At 46.6% G+C, this 20,740-nt stretch overlaps 3 protein-coding genes across 4 annotated transcripts; 2 read left to right on the top strand and 1 right to left on the bottom strand.

Moving 5' to 3' along the window:
* The first annotated feature begins 315 nt into the window (after positions 1 to 315).
* On the top strand, positions 316 to 5,698 carry NOXRED1 (NADP dependent oxidoreductase domain containing 1). Its single transcript, XM_010216385.2, has 6 exons — positions 316 to 482; positions 810 to 982; positions 2,014 to 2,194; positions 3,576 to 3,730; positions 4,546 to 4,768; positions 5,413 to 5,698. Exons 1-6 carry the CDS (start codon positions 322 to 324, stop codon positions 5,696 to 5,698), a joined length of 1,179 nt encoding a protein of 392 aa, XP_010214687.2. The 5' UTR covers positions 316 to 321.
* A 1,218-nt stretch (positions 5,699 to 6,916) lies between these two features.
* On the bottom strand, positions 6,917 to 11,721 carry SAMD15 (sterile alpha motif domain containing 15). Its single transcript, XM_088529370.1, has 3 exons — positions 11,470 to 11,721; positions 11,286 to 11,384; positions 6,917 to 7,174 (listed from the first exon to the last, which is right to left on the bottom strand). The coding sequence occupies exons 1-3, from the start codon at positions 11,719 to 11,721 to the stop codon at positions 6,917 to 6,919; spliced, it is 609 nt and encodes a 202-aa protein (XP_088385496.1).
* Positions 11,722 to 11,855: 134 nt separating this feature from the next.
* On the top strand, positions 11,856 to 19,366 carry TMED8 (transmembrane p24 trafficking protein family member 8). Of its 2 annotated transcripts, XM_088529346.1 has the most exons (7): positions 11,856 to 11,931; positions 12,534 to 12,612; positions 15,299 to 15,413; positions 16,385 to 16,526; positions 16,793 to 17,092; positions 17,793 to 18,045; positions 19,299 to 19,366. In XM_088529346.1, exons 1-6 carry the CDS (start codon positions 11,865 to 11,867, stop codon positions 18,008 to 18,010), a joined length of 921 nt encoding a protein of 306 aa, XP_088385472.1. In that variant the 5' UTR covers positions 11,856 to 11,864; the 3' UTR covers positions 18,011 to 18,045; positions 19,299 to 19,366. The 2 variants fall into 2 exon arrangements, with proteins under 2 accessions (XP_088385472.1, XP_088385471.1); XM_088529345.1 differs by lacking the exon at positions 19,299 to 19,366 and having other exon boundaries at positions 17,793 to 18,429.
* Positions 19,367 to 20,740: the final 1,374 nt, after the last annotated feature.

The following is a 20,740-nucleotide window of genomic DNA, read 5'->3' as shown; positions in this document are numbered from 1 at the left end:
CAAATGAAGCCTGGCCAAGTGCTGTGCCAGCAGCTTGCAGACAGCTGTGCTTTAAAAGCTATTTGGGGCTCACATAGTAGGGAGCTGTGGCAGATTCAAATATCCACTGATGTGTCCTGTTCTCGATGGCTGCACAGCATGGGGGGAGCTGTTGCTTTTCTAGGCCTGTTCTCTGCAAGAAAAGACCTTGGGAAGAGCTGGGGCCTGTAAGCTGCCTGCACTCGTTCCTGGCAGGTGCCAGGCTGGATTGCAGTGCTGTGTGGGTGAGGGCCACATGCCTCTTCTAAATCCTCACTGCAGAAGCTTGTCCTTTGGGCCAGGATGTGGGCCAGGAATATTGTAGAGATTTTCAAGTCTTCTCAGTCTGAGGAAGAAGTGGAAGGGGAGGAGGCCTTGACGTATCTGGCAAGGCGCTACAAGGGGCTGACGGTGAACGCATGTGCCCATGCCATCTTCTTCTGCAGACTTCTTCATGCCTTGAGGTAAGGTGGAAGTTTGCTCTCCACTGTTGATAAAAGGCTGGGTGGCAGAAGCATGTCAGGGAAATAGGCTGTGAGGAAGAAACCTTGGCCCCTCGCAAGGGTCTCACCCCACTGATGCCACATGTGCTGTGCTGCAGCTGTCAGGCGCATGTGGGGCCTACAAAGTGCTATCTGCCTGAGCCATGTGCAAAGCAGTGCCCAAGAGGTGAAAACCACCCGGTACCAGCATCACCATCACCAGTGGTGAAGGGTTGTCTGGCGAGGACTTTTCCTGACACATAGCTTGGGGCTCCCGTTAGGCTGATGACAGTTCCTCTCCTTCCCCAGGCCAAGCAAGACTGAGAAGGCTTTTCCAGGTTCCTTGGCAGACAACTGTGGCCTGAAGGTTGGGATTATTGGCGGGGGCCACCTTGGAAAGCAGCTGGCTCAAGTGCTGCTGACTCTGAGCTGGACTCCATGCTGCAGTATCCGCATTTCCACCAGGCGCCCGGAGAGCCTGGGTAAGTGCTCCTGCAAGTGAGATTGCATTTACGTGGATTGTAACTGGATTTTCCTATAGCACTTTGCACAGAACTCACTAAAGAATGCTCTCCTGTCAAAAATATTGAAGGTGCTGAAACCCAGTTTTTTTTAAGGGGAAGCAGAGGATGTGATTGTGGAAAAATATTTATTCAGTTGGGAACCCACTGTCCACTAGCTCCTAATTTAGTTGTGTAAGGTTGTTTTCACCAGTCCCACTTGAGCTTGGTGGAGACATTTATTCCGTTCCTTTGAAAGCCTGTTAGTTTCAGGACCCTTTTAGTGTAGGCTTTCTGCATGCACTCATTTGCTCCTCTTTTCAAAATTCTCCTTGTTGTATGCCACATTTGCCAAAAATTTTGCCAGCAATTGAGGCTCCAGCTTGTTAAATATTCACCCAACAGAGAAAACACATCTCCAAATCTGTAGCATTGCTGAAACTGAGAAGCTCCTCTCCTTGTTTCATTGCTGTAGCGACACTTGTACAAGACAAGCTTCTTGCTGTGCTCTGAAAAGCTCTGAATGCCCAGCGAGGAGAGGGAATTCAAGTGCAGCATTACAGCAACTGTTTGCCTACAAACTGTCAACTGCCCCGCAAACTGTTATATAAACGAGATGACTGGGGAGAGCTCTCCTTCAGGGAGGTGCTTAGAACAATAAAATCCTCTTTCTAATAATCTCAGAGTAGAGAGTAAGGAGGGGTTATTAAATGGCTTTTTATAGATGTAGGAAACCAGCCAGATCCAAGACTTGGTTGTTTTGGCTAAACCTTTAAATCAGTGTTCATGAACCGGGGCCAGGCGGCCTCATCCTCTGCACGTTCATTCCTGGCAGAGGCGCTTGCCGGCTTTGTCGCCATGTGGAAATGGTGGCGGGGGGCTGCCAATGTCCCCGAGTGCCCCCCGGGAGGGCAGTCCCAGGTAGGGAGGAGTAGTTTGTGTTTCACCTGCATGTAGTGGAGAGCAGGCTGCCCGGGCCTGGCTCTGAGCCCCTTCCGCCTTGCTTATCCCAGCAGAGCTGCAGGAGCAGGGGGTCGGCTGCTTTTACGACAATGCTCAGCTGGTGGCCTGGGCAGATGTGGTCTTCCTCTGCTGCCTCCCGTCGCAAGTGCTGACCGTCTGCTCCGTTATTCGTCCGGCCATCCGGAAACCCTGCCTTGTGTACAGCCTCGTCACGGCTGTCCCGCTCCGCAGGTGAGGTGGGCCATGGTGCCGAAGAGCCTGGGTGTGCTGCCCTTGCCTGGGATGTCATGTGGCAAGCACAGCGCATGGGCTCTGGCCAAGCTGCAGCTGCAATGATGCTCTTGATTTTATCGGAAAACATCATCACAGACCTTGTCCTGTTCTGCCACTCCCCCAGATTCCCAGTTGCTAGAGTCATGGGAATACCTTGGAATTACAGCTTTTTGTTTTTCTAAAGGACTTTTCTAGACTTCATGGCTATAAACTTGAAAACATGATCAGAAGGCATCAAAAGAAGGAGTCAAAAGGCTCCAAAACAAAAACAAACCTGGCTTTGAAAATCCCCTCCTGCCATGGCCTCAGATCATCACTGTAAGGCCCATTGCAAACTATCCAGAAAAAAAAAAGGTGTGTGTGTGGGAGGGAAATACCGTTTCACCTCAAGCTCCTGCCATAACTCAGGAGAGGAGCCTGTCCTGAGGGTTTGAATGTGCAGAGGGTTTTGCTTATGCTCTGTGGTCAGTCCAGGCGTTGGGATTCTGCTGAGGTAACTGACAAGGGCTAACTTAGATGTGTAACTGTTCTGTGACATGCTATGGGTTAGGCTGTTAACTGGTAAAAAGCTTGCTGATCCCACAGATAACAACTGCTGATCTTAGCATGATTTTAAGAACTTCCTGCTTCCTCCTCCTCCTTTCTGCCAGTTAAACCCAGTTTCTGCCCTCCCACATAACCCAGGCAATGTCCTCACGCACTGAGGGGGCAAGAGCAAGGGATTATTTTATTTTATTTTATAAAATTTATAAAATTTTATTTTATAGAAATAAAATATCTTATTTTATTTTTAAAAATACTAATTGTGCTACAAAACTGACAGTGCTGTGGATCTGTCTTCAGCAGCAACATTAAGGGCCACAAACTAGCCTGAATGCAGGCACTGAAAAGCTGTCAAATAGGAAGAACCTTTCCAACTGGGTTGTAGTAGCTATTAAAAGAAGAGTAGTCGTTAAAATCCTTAATAGTGTGAATCCCAGCACTGTTGACTCAGCCTCTGCTGGCTGGTACAGTGGACAACTCCGGTGGTTTCTCTGTATTTCCCTCAGGTATGATGTTAAAAAGCCATGATGTCCCGTGCAGCCTGCAGCCACAGCCAGCTCCGGGCACTTGCTCGGAGTGAAGGTCTCTCAGGCCAGCGGTTATTCGCCTTGGTCCTGTGCAGCGATTATTTGCCTCGGTGCTGTGCTGCACGCTCCCAAAGCTGCTGTGTCCTGGCAGCGGCTGCTGCATCTCTGCAGTTGCTGCAGAGTCTGGGAAGCTCTCTGGGGCAAAGAGTGCTCGAGGGAACATTCCCTTGCTTTTTGCCACACAGTTCCCTGGCTGGCTTTGCTTTCAGGTTGAAGCAACTCCTTTCCTACAGTGCCATCGTGAGGCCGCAGTACCAGTGCTGTGGCAGGGAGCCCATCAATGAATGGAGGTCGACCGGGACAGTCACAGCAGCACTGCAAGACCCTGCTGTTGTACAGGCAACGTGTCCCTGCAGTTCCCAAGGTAAAATTCCTTCCCTGCCCTCTGTCTTCCTAGTTTGATTGTAGCTTTTCTGGATTTGCACTTTGCTTTTCAAATGCCTGTAATACTCTGAGCTGGAAAGGGACTGACACCATTTTTTAAACTGGATGGTGCATAAATGGGTCCAGTACTAGAAGCCAATGGGCCTAACTGTGTGCCTTCCTCGCCTGTTTCGCTGATTAATGGTCCTGGTGCCAGTCTCTTTAGGTCAGGGCCACTCTTCTCTGCTAATGTATCATCCAACTTTTAAAGAACTTTCCCTTTATGAGACTACAGCAGCTCTAAGGCTCAAACTAAAACCATGAGCAGGAGCTGAGATCTGCTTTCTGAGCAAGCATCATCTGGTCCAAAATCTTTCTCTCATGCCTCAGGCAGAACTTCTGCTTCCATATTCAAACCCTTCCTATAGCCAGCTTGGCAATTACTAGCTGCTACCTCTATCCACCACAATTTCATTATACGCTACTTAAAAATTAATTCAGCAAGGCAGGAATTAAAACAGCTGCAGTGCTGTTACTCAGTGGTGGCTGTTGGACTAAATCATTATATAACTTTACGTGCAGCTTGTCAAGGACTCCTGTTTACTTGAAGGAAAAACACTGCAAAAAATATAAGCTATACTAGGCCTGTTACTACTCCTTTAAGCATGCCTCACCTAAGATCATCCTAAACCACAGGTTTCAAATAAACCAGATGTAATTGCTAATGCAATTCTTCACAGGAGCGCGAGACTGAAATACCTTCTTACACTTGTATACACATTGGTTATTGACATTTGATTTTTGGTCACTGTGCAGGGAAAATCAGAGTCAACACCAAGTGGTTGGTGGCTTGTTTCTATGCTGCATTGAACAGCAGCATGTGGCAGCGCCTGCCTCACCAGAAAACACTGAAATTACTCAATGACCTGTGTTTTCCTGAACACTGTCCCATCTGTGCAGAAGAGAAAACTTCCTGCCCACGGTTTGTGTGTGAGAGTTTTGTCAGCAAAACATTTGCCTCTTCAATGGCTCAGGAAGAGTAAGTAAAGGGCTGAAGACCAGGGCGCTGCTTGTCCGGGCCTTTTCTTTGTTCTCAGACTTGCTCCACTCCACAGTTAAAGCATGGACTTCTCCTGTTGGGTTGGAAGGCACTGAAGTATGAGTCAGTGTTGCTTTCAGAACCATGTACCTGCTATGGAAGATTGGTCTAGATATTATTTTAGCAATAGAAGATTTGGATTTCTATCTACAAGCTGTTTTGTCCCTGGTTCCCATTGGGATACTTGTGAGGCTTGTCTAAAGCCACTGGTCAGGATGGGGAGTTACAGCATTGGATGCAGGAAAAAAAAATCCTGTAGAAATACCTGGAGAGGACTGTTCTTATGGGTAATGGATTTCTGGTAGTTCACAGACTGTCTAGGATGTAAGACTGAGGATACACTGATTGACAGAAAAGGCTCTTACTTGTGCATGAGCCATTACAATCAGTTTTGCTCCCCATGGCAGTTCTAGCTTTGAATGCCTGGCACAGCTTAAGACTCAACTCTCTGAACCTCATTGTCTCTTAAAGGCTTGAAAAAGAGAGGATCAGTCAGAGATCAAGAAAACCATTACTTGTTAAATTATTAGCTGTTGTGGGCTGTCATTTCCCCAAATGACTCAGCTTTTTTTTTCTCTTCCCAGAACCTTCCCCTGGTTTGACCTAACCGCTGCGCAGCTGAGAGAGTCTCCCTTTAGCCAGCTGCTAGAAGGGAGCGCGGCTGTGCGGAGCCATCTCGCTCGGCTGTACCAGGGGGCCTTTGGGGACTGGCCTAGAGAGCAACGCGGGCTGGCGAGCACTGACACAGCTCTCACTTCAGCTGCAGTGGAGCCTGGTGTGATGGTGGATCACAAGACCTTGTTCTCTGCAACTGCTGCTGAGATTTCATCAAAAAAAATGGAGGAAACTACTGACAATGATTCTAAATAAACTATAAACTATAACAGAGCTCACAACAGATTCCTTTGCTGAGATCCCATCCCGAAGGGGTGATAACCTGGAGATATCTATAACTTTTTTCCATCAGTTCCTTCTGCTGGTTTTATGTGGTTGTATGTGATGAAAGAAACACTGTGAGGACTTCATCTTGCAGGGGAATAATAAACACTGAATAAATGTATATTTAACCATTGCTCAATGATAACATAAAACATTAATGGAGGTAGATGAAAGGTTAGACAGTGGCATTACATCCACTGCTCTGCTCTGAAATACCATTTTCTATCAATCTTAACCCTTGCCAAGCACAAAAACAGCAATCCTGTTGCTAATGCAACAGGCTCTGAGATCTCTGAAGTTCAGATATTGAGGGCTGAGATACCTCCCTATGGACATGAAGCCTAGACCTAGCTTAACAAATCATTAAGGGTCACTTTGCCAGTGAGCAGGCTCATGCCGAACAGCCATGGAATAAGACACTGACTCGTTGCCTCATACCGGTGTGAGGAATGTGAGCACTGTTTGCTCCTGCACTGTTCAAAACGTCCAAGCTGATAACCCTATGAACATGTTTGCTTCTACAAGCTTCACACAGGAGACTACCTGGCAAATCTCCTTGCTCCTGGCTGCCTGAGTCTGGCTTTATTTCACTCTGAACTTGCTTATTAAGAAGTCATAATGCAAAGTTGAATCAGTACAAAGACTTAGCCTGTCCTCTGACTCAACCTCACTGTGTTTCTGATGCAGTTTTAACAGGAAATGGATATACAGTTATGCTTTAGTGGCTACTGCTTTGCCCTAAATAACCAAGAGCTCTTCAAATGCTGAAGTGCAGGAGAAGTCTATTCACTTGAGCTGTAGGAAAGTAATTATCAATTGCTGGTAATTAAAACACGTCTATGGTGGTCTTTTTAATCAACTGTGAAGCAGCAGAGAATGATAGACAGTGGTATAATTGTAACTGATTTACAGCTTTTGCTTCATTTAATTCCTAGAAGCAAATTAAGAATGGTGATTGCAGAAAAGCAAAAACAACTAATTCAGGTATAGGGATGTGCTTCCTATCAAGAAATGGCTAAGAGCAGCAATATTCTTGATTTTAATCTAGAGAAAGTGGAACTGTCCCAGCTGCAAGGTAATAAGGGTATCTTATGGCTGTCCCTGCTGGTCTTTTTACAGAGATGGAACTAGAAGGTGAGGCTCTAATCCTCACTCTGGATATTCTCCAGTACTGGAAGAATCTGCTTCTACCCCGCTCTGGATTTGCTCCACAGAGGGATCTGTAGGACAGGGCTCCAGCCCTGCTTCTTGGATGAACTGTGAGAAGGTGAGGGCATCCGCCTTCTCTCCTGTTTGGGACTTCCGCTCCAGGAAGAGACCCATGTTGTCTCTGTGCGGGAGGGCGATGGATCTGCTGAAGAGAGGTTCCTCAGTCCCCAGCAACTCTCGCACGTGTCGTGAAATCTCCTGAAATATAAGACAAAATACCAGAAATTCTCATTTCACAAGGCAATAACATATACCACTCATTCTGTGCCAAAGCAGCAGAGAAAGAACCTGAATTTCTGAATTTTTGAATATTTTCACACTTGAAGTTGCAGTTCAAGTGGGACCTGAACCCGTGGGCTCAGTGTGGTACTATGAAAGCAGAATGGTTGGCTCCCCTTCTCCGGGGGACGGCGTCACAGCTGCTCTCCCTAGGGGCACAGCAACTTTGCTTTCCTGTTTGCACTTGCAGAACAAACAAGTCACAGGTGAATAAGCTGGATTCTGCCCCACACAATGCAAAAACATTACCACTGTTTGCTAAATTGTATTGTCAAAACCAGAATCTTTTGATAGAAGAGGTGGAAAAACTAATCAAACCAATAACCTTACTGCTTGTTAAGAAAGTTATGGGTGACTGGGTGGCTGAGCCAGCTGGACCCAGACCTATCAGGTAACAGAGACTGGTCATTAATTTTGAAGTCACTTTTGAGACTATAACCTTGTGGTTTGACAAAGACATTGAAGAATAGTTCACAAGGTTATGCTGGCCTTTCACAACATTCACTCAAATCTTCCCTCAACCTCCACTTGGTATAGAGTGGTACCTACTTTGTGTCATATCTAAAGAACATTGGGCTGGTACCTTGAGTGCTTGTGATATCATTTAAAATAGCAGTACAGCAGAATTAAAACCAGCAGTAACATTTTTTGTCCATGCTGAGAAACTTCCACCAAATCTAACAAATAGGGCTTCTCTAACAAACTGCTGTTTTCCCTACATTGCAAAAAAAAAAAATTCCATCTCAGTGAACCGATGCTAACACATTCATTTCTGTAATAACTCTCTGGGTTTGGGCTGTTCGCAGGCTTTTGCTGATATTTCTTATTGTGAGCTCGGGGTCCCCATATGCACAATACTACGGCCTTACCTTTGCATCTACTCTAGCAGGCTCCTACCAAAAGAGCCAGGTGGGCCATACTCTGACTTAAGAAAAGCTAGAGTCTATCATCAGAGCTGACTCTAAACTGCAGGACATTAGAAACAGCAAATGTTGGGTTAGGGCATGATTTCCAGGAACATTTAGGTTCCACTGAAGTGTATGAGAAGGTCACAATTCACTTACAAGCATCTGAGAATGTTACGGAAACAACAGTTTCATTTCCAAGTTTGCTGGAGAATGTTGGCTGTTGCTTGTCCTAGCCCTGAAGAATTTCTCCTTTAGTTTCTACTGGAGGAAGAAGAGGTTTCCCGGGCGCTTCCTCTAACCTGTGATTTCTCTAAACACTGTATATTAGTGGTATATATCTCACCACCATATACAATCTCTATGTTGCAATTTGAAAGATGTAAAAAAGGAAAAGATGCTTGCCATCTTTGACAAACACAAATGACTGACTCTAAAGGCCATCTGTATCTGCATGCACTAAAATTTGCTGCTGTTCTTCAACGGGTGCTTTCTGCGAAACTAAGCATTGCAGTTTGATGCCTTCTCCTCCAACCAACAGGCAAATTCTTGGTGCTAATCAATATTTTTTTGCTGTATCTTTTATTTCAAAGGGTTAAGATTGCTGAAACCAGGCAGAAACTTAGTGGTCAAATTGGTTTTATGATGCTGTAGAATGGGGAAAAAAGCATTCATAGTCTAGTTATTGGAGCATAAAGATTCTATCTCTTGCTGCTTATTTGAACCTTGTATCCTCTGGGGAAAGCAACTGTAAATTATTATATAAAACTATATTATATAAGAGAGGATTTTGCCTCTATAAAAGCAGTTTCTCTCTGGTTTCTCTTGCACAGGGGAAGGAGGGTGATCAAAATTAAGTGAACGTGCTCTGATGAAGGAGGAGATCAAAGATTCGGCTCTAGCAGAATCAAATTGTCAAAATAAATAAGTAATTACCTGTTTTGGTCTTGCTGTTTTGGTCTTGCCTTTTATAGGTGGAAGAAATAGATGCAAATAGAAGTTCTAGATTCTTTTTTTTCTCCAAAATTTTATTTTGCACAAAAACATTCAGAGATGCTAAGTCTCCCTACAATATGCATGAATACACAATCCACACATGTTCCTTTGTGGAATTCAGGGTAATTACATTAAAATAATACTGATATAAAAATAAAAACTGAGTTTAAACCAATAGCAAATCTCAAGAATTTGGCCTAAAGGACTTCTCTAAAATCACCAAAATCCAGTGGGAAAACTAGAAGTCAGCAAGGCCAAGGACTCTCTTTGGTTTTTCACTCAATGAATTAGCTAAAAAACTACAGTGAGCAGCCCTGAAAAGCTAAAAAACAAACAAACAGCCATCAGCTCTTGTTAATTTCTCAGCCATATATAAAAAGGAGGGAGAAAAGATGGTCCTGCAACTACACCAGGGAGATGGTACCTGGGTTTGTTTTTCTAGGCTCCTCTTAGTTCTGCTACATGATTTTTAGTGTTTTTGTCCCTATTTTCTTATAATTATGAGGACCTCACGGAGATGCTGACGCTCCTATCACCCAGTCATCCTGTTGTTCCAGGCTCAGATATCCCCTTCATTGGGGTGTCACCCCCGGTCTGTGCAGACGGGCTAATCCCTGCAGCTGCAGGAGGCTCTGGCCATCAAGGGTACATGTAGTGCTTTGCACTGAGGCTGCTGTTAAAATCCAGCCTCTGTTGAGCCCATATCAGATTTCCTTCTGATCCTTCCATATTAGCTGACTTTATGGACCTCTGGTGGGCTTTCTGTGTCGATAATTTAAATCAACATGGTTTCTTTTTACAGTTGGTGTTTTTAGACTCTTCTTTATATATAACCATTCTTCTCCTGTGGTAAAGACCTAACTTATCCTTTGCTGGGACTCAAGGCTCAGTCATTGACTTCACAAGGGATCAGACTGCAGATCATCTGCCAAAGTTAGTGCCTTTAGCTCTGTGTGTGACATGGGGACAGTCAGAATTGCAGGGAACAGTAGGTGAAGGGTGTCCTTGCCCAGATAGTGGATCCATCCCTGTATGGGATTGAAACTTCTCTTTTGAAACCGTTCAATTAAATCCATGACTCTCTATTCATGATTCTCTACTGCTTAACAGATCCCAACTAAGAAAGAGACAAATCATTATTAATTTCTCTCTTTTACATGCTATAAAACACAGGCGACATTTGTGCTGCCTCCACAGTCATGTGTAAAGTCTCTTCTGAAAACAGAGGTTCCCTTTGGCTAAGAGCTGCTAGGTTGAGGTTTGGAGCTATAACACAAAGTAAAATGTAATAATCACAAAAGCTAGAAGTTTAGTGGGTCCTTAACCATTCTGATGTTGATCCAAACTTCTTAGCACCCATCTCTAACACCTCATAGCACTGTATTTCTGCTCATTTTAGTGGAATTTCAGTATGTTGTACAAGAGCAGCATGATTTAATGATGCATTTCAACCGCTGCGGTTTTTTTATGTCTTTTGTTGCTACATAGCAAGCTGCTCTTTTCCATCACGGTTCTAGCTAAACCTAAATGATAATAACAAGATATAAGCATTATACACAAATATATTACATATGTTTCAAATATGAAGTGCTTCTTTTCTGAACTTTCAGGAAACTTTTCAAGGCCGCACTGTATCTCTGACCTTAGTCCAGTTGGCATCACTATCTGCATGCATTAACAAGCATTGAGAAATGCATGGAGAAATTGTATGTTTATGGAATGGGCAGTTGGCCCAGATACATTTTGTGTTCAGCAGAGTATAAAAGAAGGAAATAATAACGAGTAATAACGAGCTGCCTTTCTGCTGCCTCTCTGCTTCGGTTGTTGCAGGTTAAAGTTCATTTTCCTTTTGGAACTTCTACAGAGTACCTCAAGGTGATCAGAAAATGGAAAATTACTGAAAGTAAGTTCCGAGGGGAATCTCGGAAAGCCTTGTGCATCGTACTGAGCGGCGGGGTGGTGGGAGAGGAGCCCATGGGCCAAACCCGAATGCCTCGGGCGGTGGGGAGGCAGCCTGCAACGGGGACCCGCCAAGCGCGGCCGCTCGGCTGAGGGCATCGCCCGTCCTGTGTCAGGCCCATCTCTGGACACCGGCCTAGGGGACGAGGCGAGGGGCGCTGCGGCCGCACCTGCATGTGCCCGAAGTCGGTGATGCCGATGGCCGGCAGGCTGGAGCAGCTCACGAAGATGAGGCGGCGGCCGCAGATGCTGTTGTCCCTGAAACAGGCCTGGGCAGGGGCCGGACACCGGGCTCAGGCCGCCCCCGGCCGCTTTATCCGCCCTGCCCTCCCCGCGGCAGCTGCCCCTGCGCACCTCGTACTGCGGGAAGCCGAGCTCGGCCACCCACCGCGCCACGTCCGCCGCGCTCCACGCCAGGAAGGGGCAGGCGGGATCCCGCCCCGCCGGCTCCCCTAGCCCCTGGGGCCCCTCGGCCTCCTCTGGCTCCCGAGACTCCTCCGGTGCTCGGGTCCCCTCCGTCCCGCCCGGGCCCTGGGGCCCCTCGGCCTCCGCCGCCCCCCGGGGCCCCGGGCTCGAGGCCCCGCGCGAGCCCGGCCGCGCTGTCATGGTAACACGTCTCCATGGCGCGTCCCCATGGCGACCGCTCCTTCCGGGCGGTGCCTCCGCCTTTCCCCTCCGCCGCCACGCCCCCCCCCCGCGCGCGCTCGGGCGTTTCCGCCGCGCTCGGCGCCGCTCGGCACCTTCCGCCCATGTCGGACGCGGGGGCCGCCGCCGCCGACGGGTCCCGCTGCGAGCGCGCGGCGGGGCGGCGCGCGGGTACCCACGGGCGCGCGGGGACGGAGCGGCGCGCGGGGACGGGGCGGCGCGCGGGTACCCACGGGCGCGCGGGGACGGGGCGGCGCGCGGGTACCCACGGGCGCGCGGCGACGGGGCGGCGCGCGGGGACGGGGCGGCGCGCGGGTACCCACGGGCGCGCGGGGACGGGGCGGCCCGCGGGGACGGGGCGCTCTCCGCGGGGCCGCGGCACCGCGACCTCCTCGGCGGGGCAGCCGCCGGGCAGCGCTATGGGGTAGCCCGGGGGGACACAGCGAAACGCGGCTTCGTTCTTCGGTTTCGAAGCCGAGATTTATCGTTTCTGAAAGCGTCTGGGCAGGCTCCCAAACATGCTTTTTTTTCTTGGGGGGGTGGGAGGGGAGGCGAGGCGAGCGTCCTCTCTCAGGGTCATTAGAGACCGATTTTTTTTCCTGTTCTGCGGGACAGGGAGGCAGCCTGTAACGTGAAAGCTTCTTGCACAGCTCTCGTTTCCACAGCTTCTGACCTTATCAACATTCCAGCGCTGCCTATAGTTTGCCAGCCTGTCTGCATGGTTTTAAACATTTTTTTTCCATCTTTTTTCCATGTGTCCTGCTCATTGCTAGAAAATGAAGATTCAACGCGAAAGACGGAGCCTGCAGATCAGCCGGCTGATTCTTTGGAGTCCAGTGGGCCCCAGTGCAGGTAGCAAAATATTTCTGTGCCATGACCCACGTGCATGACAACTTGTTTCTGCCTTCTTGCCCCCTGTGTCTGGCAGCCGCAGCAGTCTAGGTGGAGAGGAAGGACCGAGCTGCCCTCTTGGGACAGTAGAGAGGATATACATGTATGTCCCCATCCTGCGGATCAGTATAGGAGGAGTTGTTCTTGTAGGCTGATGATTGTTTGGGTTCTGTAAAAATAATAAGGCATAGCTCATGGCTCAGCTGTTAAAGCCACAGAATCGTTTAGATTTACAGAAATGCTTAAAAGTTATATAGTCAAGCCTCACTAAGAGCTGATAATTTTTTGACAGGAAATTGTTCTCTCCCTCCTCTCCAAAGGAGAATTCTCACCTTGGGGCAGTGTGAGAATTTTCACCAGGGGCCACTGGGAAAGAAACCACCTTTTGCTGCCTTCTTGACAGTGTCTTTTTCTTCACCCTTTGTCTTCCATGTCTTTGTTCTTCATTCTGTCCTTAATATTATTAATACACCACGTTATCAAGGGTTGGCCTGTTGTTATCCATTTGTGGGGCCTGTGGGGCCTCGTGGTCGGACTGGTAGCAGCGCTAGGACCGCGCGTCTGCTGTGCAGCGAGGAGCCTCAGAGAAGCGCGAGCTCAGCCATGAGGCGTTAGGACCCCCGCTCAGGAGAACACAACCTCACTGGAAAAGACAAAACCTAGTAAATTAGACAGCAGGTGAAGGTCGTCCTCTCTGAACGCTAATGAAATTTTCTAGCAGCCTTCTTGAATCCAAGCATATTTCTTCCATCTCACTTTACTATGTCCTCTAATTTTCTTTGAAGAAATATAGGCTGTGAGGGAAAGGGCCAAACCAGATGCCAGATACTTGTAGATGCTATGAGACAAATTTATTTGTTAGATCCCCTTTGAAAGGAAGGGGAGTCATCCCAAAGGGGTATATGAAGAAGAATCAGGTGAACTTTTTAAATCTGCCTATAAAGCTTGTGTAGCTGCTCCTAATCTTTGTGTGACCCTCTGGGGCTTCAGTCATATTTGGAGAAAAAAGAAAGAAAAGAAACTGTGTCAAGCTGTCAGATCCTGTGCCGATGGGTAACCTTCTGAGCAGATGTGTACATGTATGGTAGCGGGGACCAAATAGGCTGTCTGGTGTGACAGTTATCTGTGTGTTATCTCTGTGTTTTTGTTAAGATAAAAAGCAAAGTGATGGAAAATGATGATACAAAAGTTATAATTTGTTAGACTACCAAGGAGACGCTTACAAATTGCTGTGAGAGCTCTTCCTTTAAAACAAAACAAAACAAAACACACTGTCCCCTGCAAGCGTTCCTTATTTTCTGCTACTGTCTGGCATTTTGAGTATCCCAGCATTCGGCTCGTTAGAGCTGTTCTTACAGACCTTCTGGGGCGTTGTGCCATTTCCAGGAGAGGAAATTGCAGCACTGAGAGCATTTTCTTGAGTAAGAAATAGCTTTTCAGGATCCAGCCTCCACTCCCCATAGGAGTACAGATCTGGAAACAAGAGACACATTTGCTTGTTTCTGATTGCCTCCGTTACAGACACAGCACAAACTGCATCTGAATTAAGCCCTTTCTGTTTATTTTTTCCCTTTTATTTATTTAAAAACTATTCCACACCATATTCATATCCTGCCACTTTGCTAATCAGAATATTTCTGATTCCAAAAGCAGAAATTTCAGATAATGTACATATTTTCTGTAACTGCTCCATTCTCTTGTTTCTCACTTTTTAGACTTGGGAAACTGGCATTGGTTTTGTACTGCCATGGGGGAAGTGGTTTGCTTCTCAGAAATGAAACCATTTCTATTCTTATTAAAGACTAGCTCACTTCTTATGACAATTTCACATAGCACTTAAGAGTATGTCAGAGGACACGTATTGATGACAGTATACGTGTTAATGACATTTATTTTGAGGCAGCTTCATTATTTTCAGCAATAGATAGCATTTTTAATAGCAATTTAGAAAAAAAAATCATTCAACAGCGACTGAATGCCAAGGATGTTTCCTTTCATGTTTTTTGTTTTTCCTGCTGTGTAGCTTTGTTTTTGTTCTAATATCCCCATCTCCTCACAGTGCAGTGCTTGGAGTTCTTTACTATTATCGTGCTGCCATTGCACAATTTATGGCTTGCTTGTTAGTGAAAATGATAGAGATGGACTCAAATGTCCTCTTTACCCCTTGGGTTTTCTAACATGAAAGCCATGATGGGCCACTTGAGTAGAGGACATTTTCAGTATGGCTTTCAAAAGCGTTCAGGATTCTTCCACTGATCCAGCTGACCTGTAATAGGATATGTAGATGTCATATAGGGGCAGGTGTAGAAGTAGTTGTCTTTTCTTCAGCAGGAAAGTTGCTACTAACTTCTGTACTTTGTATAGCATTAACAAGCTGGCATGTTGTGGGGAGGATGCTGTGAAGTGCTGCTCTCTAAAAGGCAATGAACAGGGCATGAGCTCATGGGAGTTTCCCTCTGGGTAGCATGGAGGGAAGGTAGAGCTGCAGGTGAGGGTTAACTAACTGGTGATGGGTTGTGGTTATAGGAAGCTTGTTTTCCCTCAGTCCTTTTGAGTGTTGATCCTGTAGTGGTGTCTGCCGTGACTGTGGTCTGCCACTTGTGTCTGAGCTTAAGTACTGAATTGAAATGCTCTCTTCCTCTGAGAGGTCGCAGATTGGGTCACTTGCACGGGGTCTGAAGGACGAAGATGGCACTTTGGAGGACCAGAAAGTAACTGAATTGAAGGACAAGCTGCCTGACCAAATCCATTCCCCAAAAGAGGTAGGTGGGGTCACTTTCTGTCAGAAATCAAGGAAAGAGGTACAGTGATGTTTCCTCTGGGCTACGGCTGTGCTTATGCCCAGGAGACAGAGGCTTCAAGGGCTGTGTTGAAACAGAAGTAATATCAATGTGGTTTCAGTTATTTCTTCTTTATGTTAGCAGGAGGAAAGAGTTGTCAGTCTGCCTTGTAAAATCCCTCTCATATCTTGGGGTAGTCTTTGTTCCCTTGCTGTTTTTTTTGGCTCAAGGCTTCAAGGTTATTTTCACCTTCTACCTTTTGTCTGGGACTTCTGGGAATTACCCTCTAGTAGATTTATTGAGGAAGGAAGCCGAAGGGACTCTGTTATCTTGTTTTTCTTGTTTGTTTGGTTTTGGTGAGCAGCCAGTTTGTTTGCATTACAAATACAGTCCGGAGACCTGCGCAAGTCGCACCTGGCGCACAGCAAAGGGCTGTGTGTTTTGCATATATGAGGAGAGAGAGCTGGGCCTGCTAAACCAGATGGATGTTTAACTAGGACACAGCAAATGTCAGTGCAATTGTAGCTGCAGTCAGATGCAGACCGAGCTGAAGGGCTGTCCCTGGAGGGAGAGTGTCTTAGGAATGCTTTCTGAGAATAGTCAGCTATATTTGGAAGGCTGTTGCTTTGCAAGTAATGACAGTAGCTTTGGGGTAGATACCCAGATTGGCCTGTCCAGAGAGACTTCCTTCTGAGACAGGGGAGGGCCAAGGTGTGTGTCAGATGTGACATTGGTGTCACATGGGTGGCATTTGGTTTCATGACTTTGGTGTTATGGGGGTAATAATAGAAATGTGCGTCAGAGCCAGACATTTCTTTTGTAACTGTAACAGAAGCTTCTGCAGGGCTGACTTGGCTTCAGAAAGACGCCTGGGTTACTAACCAGCTGCTTCAAATCCACTGAGAACTCTTACTGTGATGCTCTTGGTGGCTCTGTGTGTGTGTCTTGTGCAGGAATCTGTTGTTCGGATGACCAAATACCACGTACCTCAAGGAGCAGGGGATATAGTCATGATTCAGTCGGATCACACGGGTGCTGTGGATATCCTTTCAGCTGAGCTGGAGACTGCAGACCTCCTGGGGGAGCAGAGGAAAGGTGAGGCCTGCAAGGGCAGATGAATCTTGCCTGGCTTTGAAGCATCAGTGCCTGACCCAGGCAGAAAGAACAGAGGCTGCTTTGCAGGCACTGCTGACTCCTCCTGGGGGTTTATGGCTAGTGAGTGGGAAGACTTCACATCCAAGATTTCTGAGAGTAGGCTCGGGATTGCAAGAGTCTTATCAGGAATAGTTTCACTGTTTTCAGATAACAGTGTGACAGTAGTGAAAAATGAGCTGAGCAGATGGTTTTATCCCTTCTCTCAGCTCAGCCTCCTCCTCTGGCTCCACCCACGACCTGGACCACTGAGAAGATGAAGGAATTCAAAGCCAGGATGGGAAAGGAGAAGAATGGCCGCATGGTGGTGAAGCGAGGCGAGGTAGTGACAGTCCATGTGCCAACCCATCCTGATGGGAAACGTGTCTGCTGGGAGTTTGCCACAGATGACTACGACATTGGATTTGGAGTCTACTTTGATTGGACTACAGTGACTACCACTGCCATTACTGTTCAGGTCAGCGAATCCAGTGATGAAGAGGATGAAGAGGAGGAGGAGGAAATTGAAGGTACTGGTTCACAACTTGTAAGGGTTAACTTATGAAGCTTGTTGCCTTGCTGCTGAGAGCATCTGTCAGATGCTGTAATTTCCATCTTTGTTTACGCAGCCCGTTTGTTATCTCTGCAGCCTTTTGGGTTCTTGGTTACGCTGTGGTGAGAAAGCATTTAGCATTTCCTGTTTCAGTATGTGTTAAAGGCTGTCCTTCTCCAAGAGCATTCTTAAATGGGGGTGGAGGGATTGGTATCTGAAACAAATATTGCAGGAATCTCTTCTTTTTGAGGAATCCCCATGGAAAAGTGAATTGAGGACATGCAGAAAAAATAAGGTTATTGCTAAGACCCTTCCCAGCTTTCTTTTGCCCCAAGTCAGTATCACTGGATGACTGAGGAGAACTTGTTGTGATGTGTGTAAAAGTAGTTAGGTGTCTGAAAGCTATTAGCCAGGAGAGGAGGTTAGACATGTGGCCGCTGTTCCATATTATTCCCAAAAGAACTGTTTTTTAAATATTTTTTGTCACAGTAGGAAAAGCTGGACTTTGTGAGCAGAGGTCAGGGCAGACATTACACGTAATGCTATCGTAGTCAACTTTTTTTTTTTTTTTTGTATTTACATACCTGTGATATTTTCTGGGTTTGTCCATCATTTTCTAGAGGGTCTTGCGTCTTACCTGGCTCTGTCCTATTTGTTGTCTCCTCTTCCCTATTCAGGACTCGCCCCTGTTGGGGATGTGGAAAGGGGCTCCAAAAGCTGCGTGCGGAGCCGCTACGGGGAGATCATGCCCGTGTATCGGAGAGACAGCCATCGGGAGGTGCAGGCAGGCAGCCACGACTACCCCGGCGAAGGCATCTACCTCCTCAAGTTTGATAACTCCTACTCTCTCCTCCGCAATAAAACTCTGTTCTTTCACGTTTATTACACCAGCTGAAGGGACGGAGGGGCAGGGACAGCAGGCAAGTACCGGTGAGTGTAGCAGGCTGCCAGCCACCCTGGGCCTCCCTGATGGGCACTGCTGGGTTACAGAGTCAAGACACGACTCTGCCAGCTCTTCAGATACAGACTGGCTTTCCCCCCAACCCTCCTTCCCAGCTGACCCACTGAAGAAGATAATTGTGACTGCCTGACTGTCCACAGGCAGCTGCTCTTTTGATAAAACCTCAGGAGACCTGGTCTGAAGAGGCCTCAGCCTGGGGCTTCTTATCACAGCCAGGATATGTCCAGAGGCCATGTTCAGCTGGTTGTAGCTTCTTTCTTTTGCACTGGTACGAAATGAAGTCAAAATGTTCCTTGATTTGTTACTGTTTTGTAAATAACTTTTCAGACTCTTCTGCTGCATCTATGTAACTAGAGGGCGGGCGGCTGTTGGCCAAAATGGTGCGACTGGCTGGTTGGTCACCTACCACTGATAATGTCATCACCTACTACCACTCTGTGTTACCACCAGCCAATGCTTCTTTCCTTCACTTACTTGTGTGGGGATGCAGTGACAGCCTCTGTTGCAGTGGCCAGACCGTGTTACAACAGCAAGTCCCTCAGTGGTGCACTAACCGGGTGTTTGTATGGAGTGTGTGGTGGTGGGGTATACCTCAGGGTCCATAGGAAGATCTTAAAAACTGGATATTGCATCCATTGATTACAGGGATATGTAGCTGGTTAAAACTCCAGTGACCACCAAGAGGTTTTTTTGTAATACGGATGTGAAGTGGAAGAAAAAAGCTTACTACAGTGCTGAATAAATATGAAACCAGCAAGCAGATTGGGACACAACCAATAAATACACAATAGATGCCTCTTAGCAGCAGCATGTTCGTTCACTAGTATTGCTGCCAGCTGGATAATATATAGTAAAGAAAATGTTCCCCAGGGCAGCTTGTCAGCTGCTATTGCTGTTACAAGGTACTGTTACAAAAGCACATCTGCTCAGAAGCTCAAAAGGTGTGGGATTTAACTAATCTTTTCTATAAACCAGAATCGACAAAGCCATTGCCAACCCTCAGCACGTGGTAGAGGATGGTTTTGATGGCCAGCAATGGCAGCAGCAATCACCTTCTGCTCAAGTGTTGGCACGTTGAGCAAGGAGTAACTTAATCCTTCAGAGGTGAATTTTAAGTCACATTTATCTGTAACTCATTATAGTTCTTTTTTTTTTATTTCAATACTTAATCATTATCTTTTTAAGAATACCGTTGTATTTACATTTTGATACCTCTTTGCAGAGATGCAAAATGACTCTTTGCATGGTGATTCTAGTAGAGTTCCAAGTTCTGTTCTTAAATCCTCTAGGTAATGCACCTCTACTTGGTCTGCTCCCTCTGTTGAGAGGGAATGAGGGACAAAATGATTTTTGGGTAGTTAAAACCAAAGATTTCACCCTCCTGGGAGGGCTGCATATTTCCTGTTAAGGCTATATTTTAATGTTCTGCAATTTGTTCTGTAGTAAGATTATTCTTTTAACTTCCTCTGTTTTCAGCTCCCTGAAGCACTTAATAGGTGAAAAAGATGAGAGAGAGAGAGAGAGAGAGAAACCTACAGCAGAGCAGCCCAAGCCAGTCTCGCTGAGCGGGAAGAGTGGAAACGCAGAGGACGTTGGCTGGAGCCCAGTGGCTTTCGGGGTGAGGCAGGGAGCAGAGGTGTTCAGGATAAGAAGCAGGGTAGTTGCTGCTCTGGACCCTGAGAGGAGGGGGCAGGAAACAGATGTTTTCTTGAAGGAAAAAGAGTGTGAAGGAACCCAGCTAGGATGAACTGCAAAGCTGCCTTATTCCAGAGGGGCGACTGCGTGAGAAGCCCCAGCAGGCAGGACAGCAGGGCTTGGTGCCTGAGGAAGGCCCTTTTTTCATTTAGCAACCAAATCAGGAGTATTTCTTCCTTTAACACTCCTCTTGGGGGGAGATCTTTATACAGATTATACATCTTTATAATCAGGTTTGAGCAACTTGAATATGGCTCTCCCCTCTTCTCATCCTTTGGCTATCAGCTTCCCAGGCACTAAACAGAAAAGACACTTCAACCTCTCTTTCTGACTGAAACGCCAGAATTTCCGCATTCAGGGACTGCCTTTGGTCCTTTGCTATGTGCTCTGGAAGACCCTGCACACACGCCTGCTAGTTAACATATGATGCATTGTCAGTCACGCAGGCCACTTTCTAATTTAGGTTATATTTATGACAAAGGAAAGGACCTATATATACATCAGATACTCTAGAATTACTGATCCTCAGTTGGACCGTTTAACTGCACCTAACTAGTTAGTGCCAATAAAAACTTCCCGCTGCATTCTGTCTCCCTGTTGCTAATTTTCAATTCCTTCCCCCTGCTACCCCATGCACACTAAACTGTCTTTTGCTCGTACTGAAATTGAGAAATACATTTTCTCACATTGTAACAAACTGACAAAGCCTGTCTCACAATTAATTTTGGTTACTCATTGAAAGAAATAGGTATGTACCCAGTTATCAAGCTAATAGTGGGTTTAGCTAAGATAGGTACCCTATAGATTGTAATCCTGCTGCCCAATTCTAGCTTTATGAAATGTGAACCTTTTTTTTTTTTTTTTTTTTTTTTTTGTGAGGCTCAGGTCATTTGTTTATATCTGTCCTCATTTCTTAGTCTTTATGGCTAAAACCAAATAGCAGCACTGAATATAGTGTGCCATCCCAGT

The sequence above is a fragment of the Tinamus guttatus genome, unplaced genomic scaffold (assembly GCF_059628265.1).
Source record: "Tinamus guttatus ecotype Peru unplaced genomic scaffold, ASM5962826v1 Tinamus_guttatus_pri_ptg000327l, whole genome shotgun sequence".
Classification (NCBI taxonomy): Eukaryota; Metazoa; Chordata; class Aves; order Tinamiformes; family Tinamidae; genus Tinamus; species Tinamus guttatus.
This window is presented reverse-complemented; position numbering and strand designations above follow the sequence as displayed.

Coding starts and splice junctions, on each gene's coding strand:
- NOXRED1 (XM_010216385.2), top strand. CDS start 322: ATGTGGGCCAGGAATATTGTAGAGATTTTCAAGTCTTCTCAGTCTGAG. Junction 3,731..4,545: donor GTGTCCCTGCAGTTCCCAAG/GTAAAATTCCTT, acceptor GTCACTGTGCAG/GGAAAATCAGAGTCAACACC. Junction 4,769..5,412: donor TCTTCAATGGCTCAGGAAGA/GTAAGTAAAGGG, acceptor TTCTCTTCCCAG/AACCTTCCCCTGGTTTGACC.
- TMED8 (XM_088529346.1), top strand. CDS start 11,865: ATGTCGGACGCGGGGGCCGCCGCCGCCGACGGGTCCCGCTGCGAGCGC. Junction 16,527..16,792: donor CCTGGGGGAGCAGAGGAAAG/GTGAGGCCTGCA, acceptor CCCTTCTCTCAG/CTCAGCCTCCTCCTCTGGCT. Junction 17,093..17,792: donor GGAGGAGGAGGAAATTGAAG/GTACTGGTTCAC, acceptor TTCCCTATTCAG/GACTCGCCCCTGTTGGGGAT.
- SAMD15 (XM_088529370.1), bottom strand. CDS start 11,721: ATGACAGCGCGGCCGGGCTCGCGCGGGGCCTCGAGCCCGGGGCCCCGG. Junction 11,385..11,469: donor TCGGCTTCCCGCAGTACGAG/GTGCGCAGGGGC, acceptor GCCCCTGCCCAG/GCCTGTTTCAGGGACAACAG. Junction 7,175..11,285: donor CCGACTTCGGGCACATGCAG/GTGCGGCCGCAG, acceptor CTTATATTTCAG/GAGATTTCACGACACGTGCG.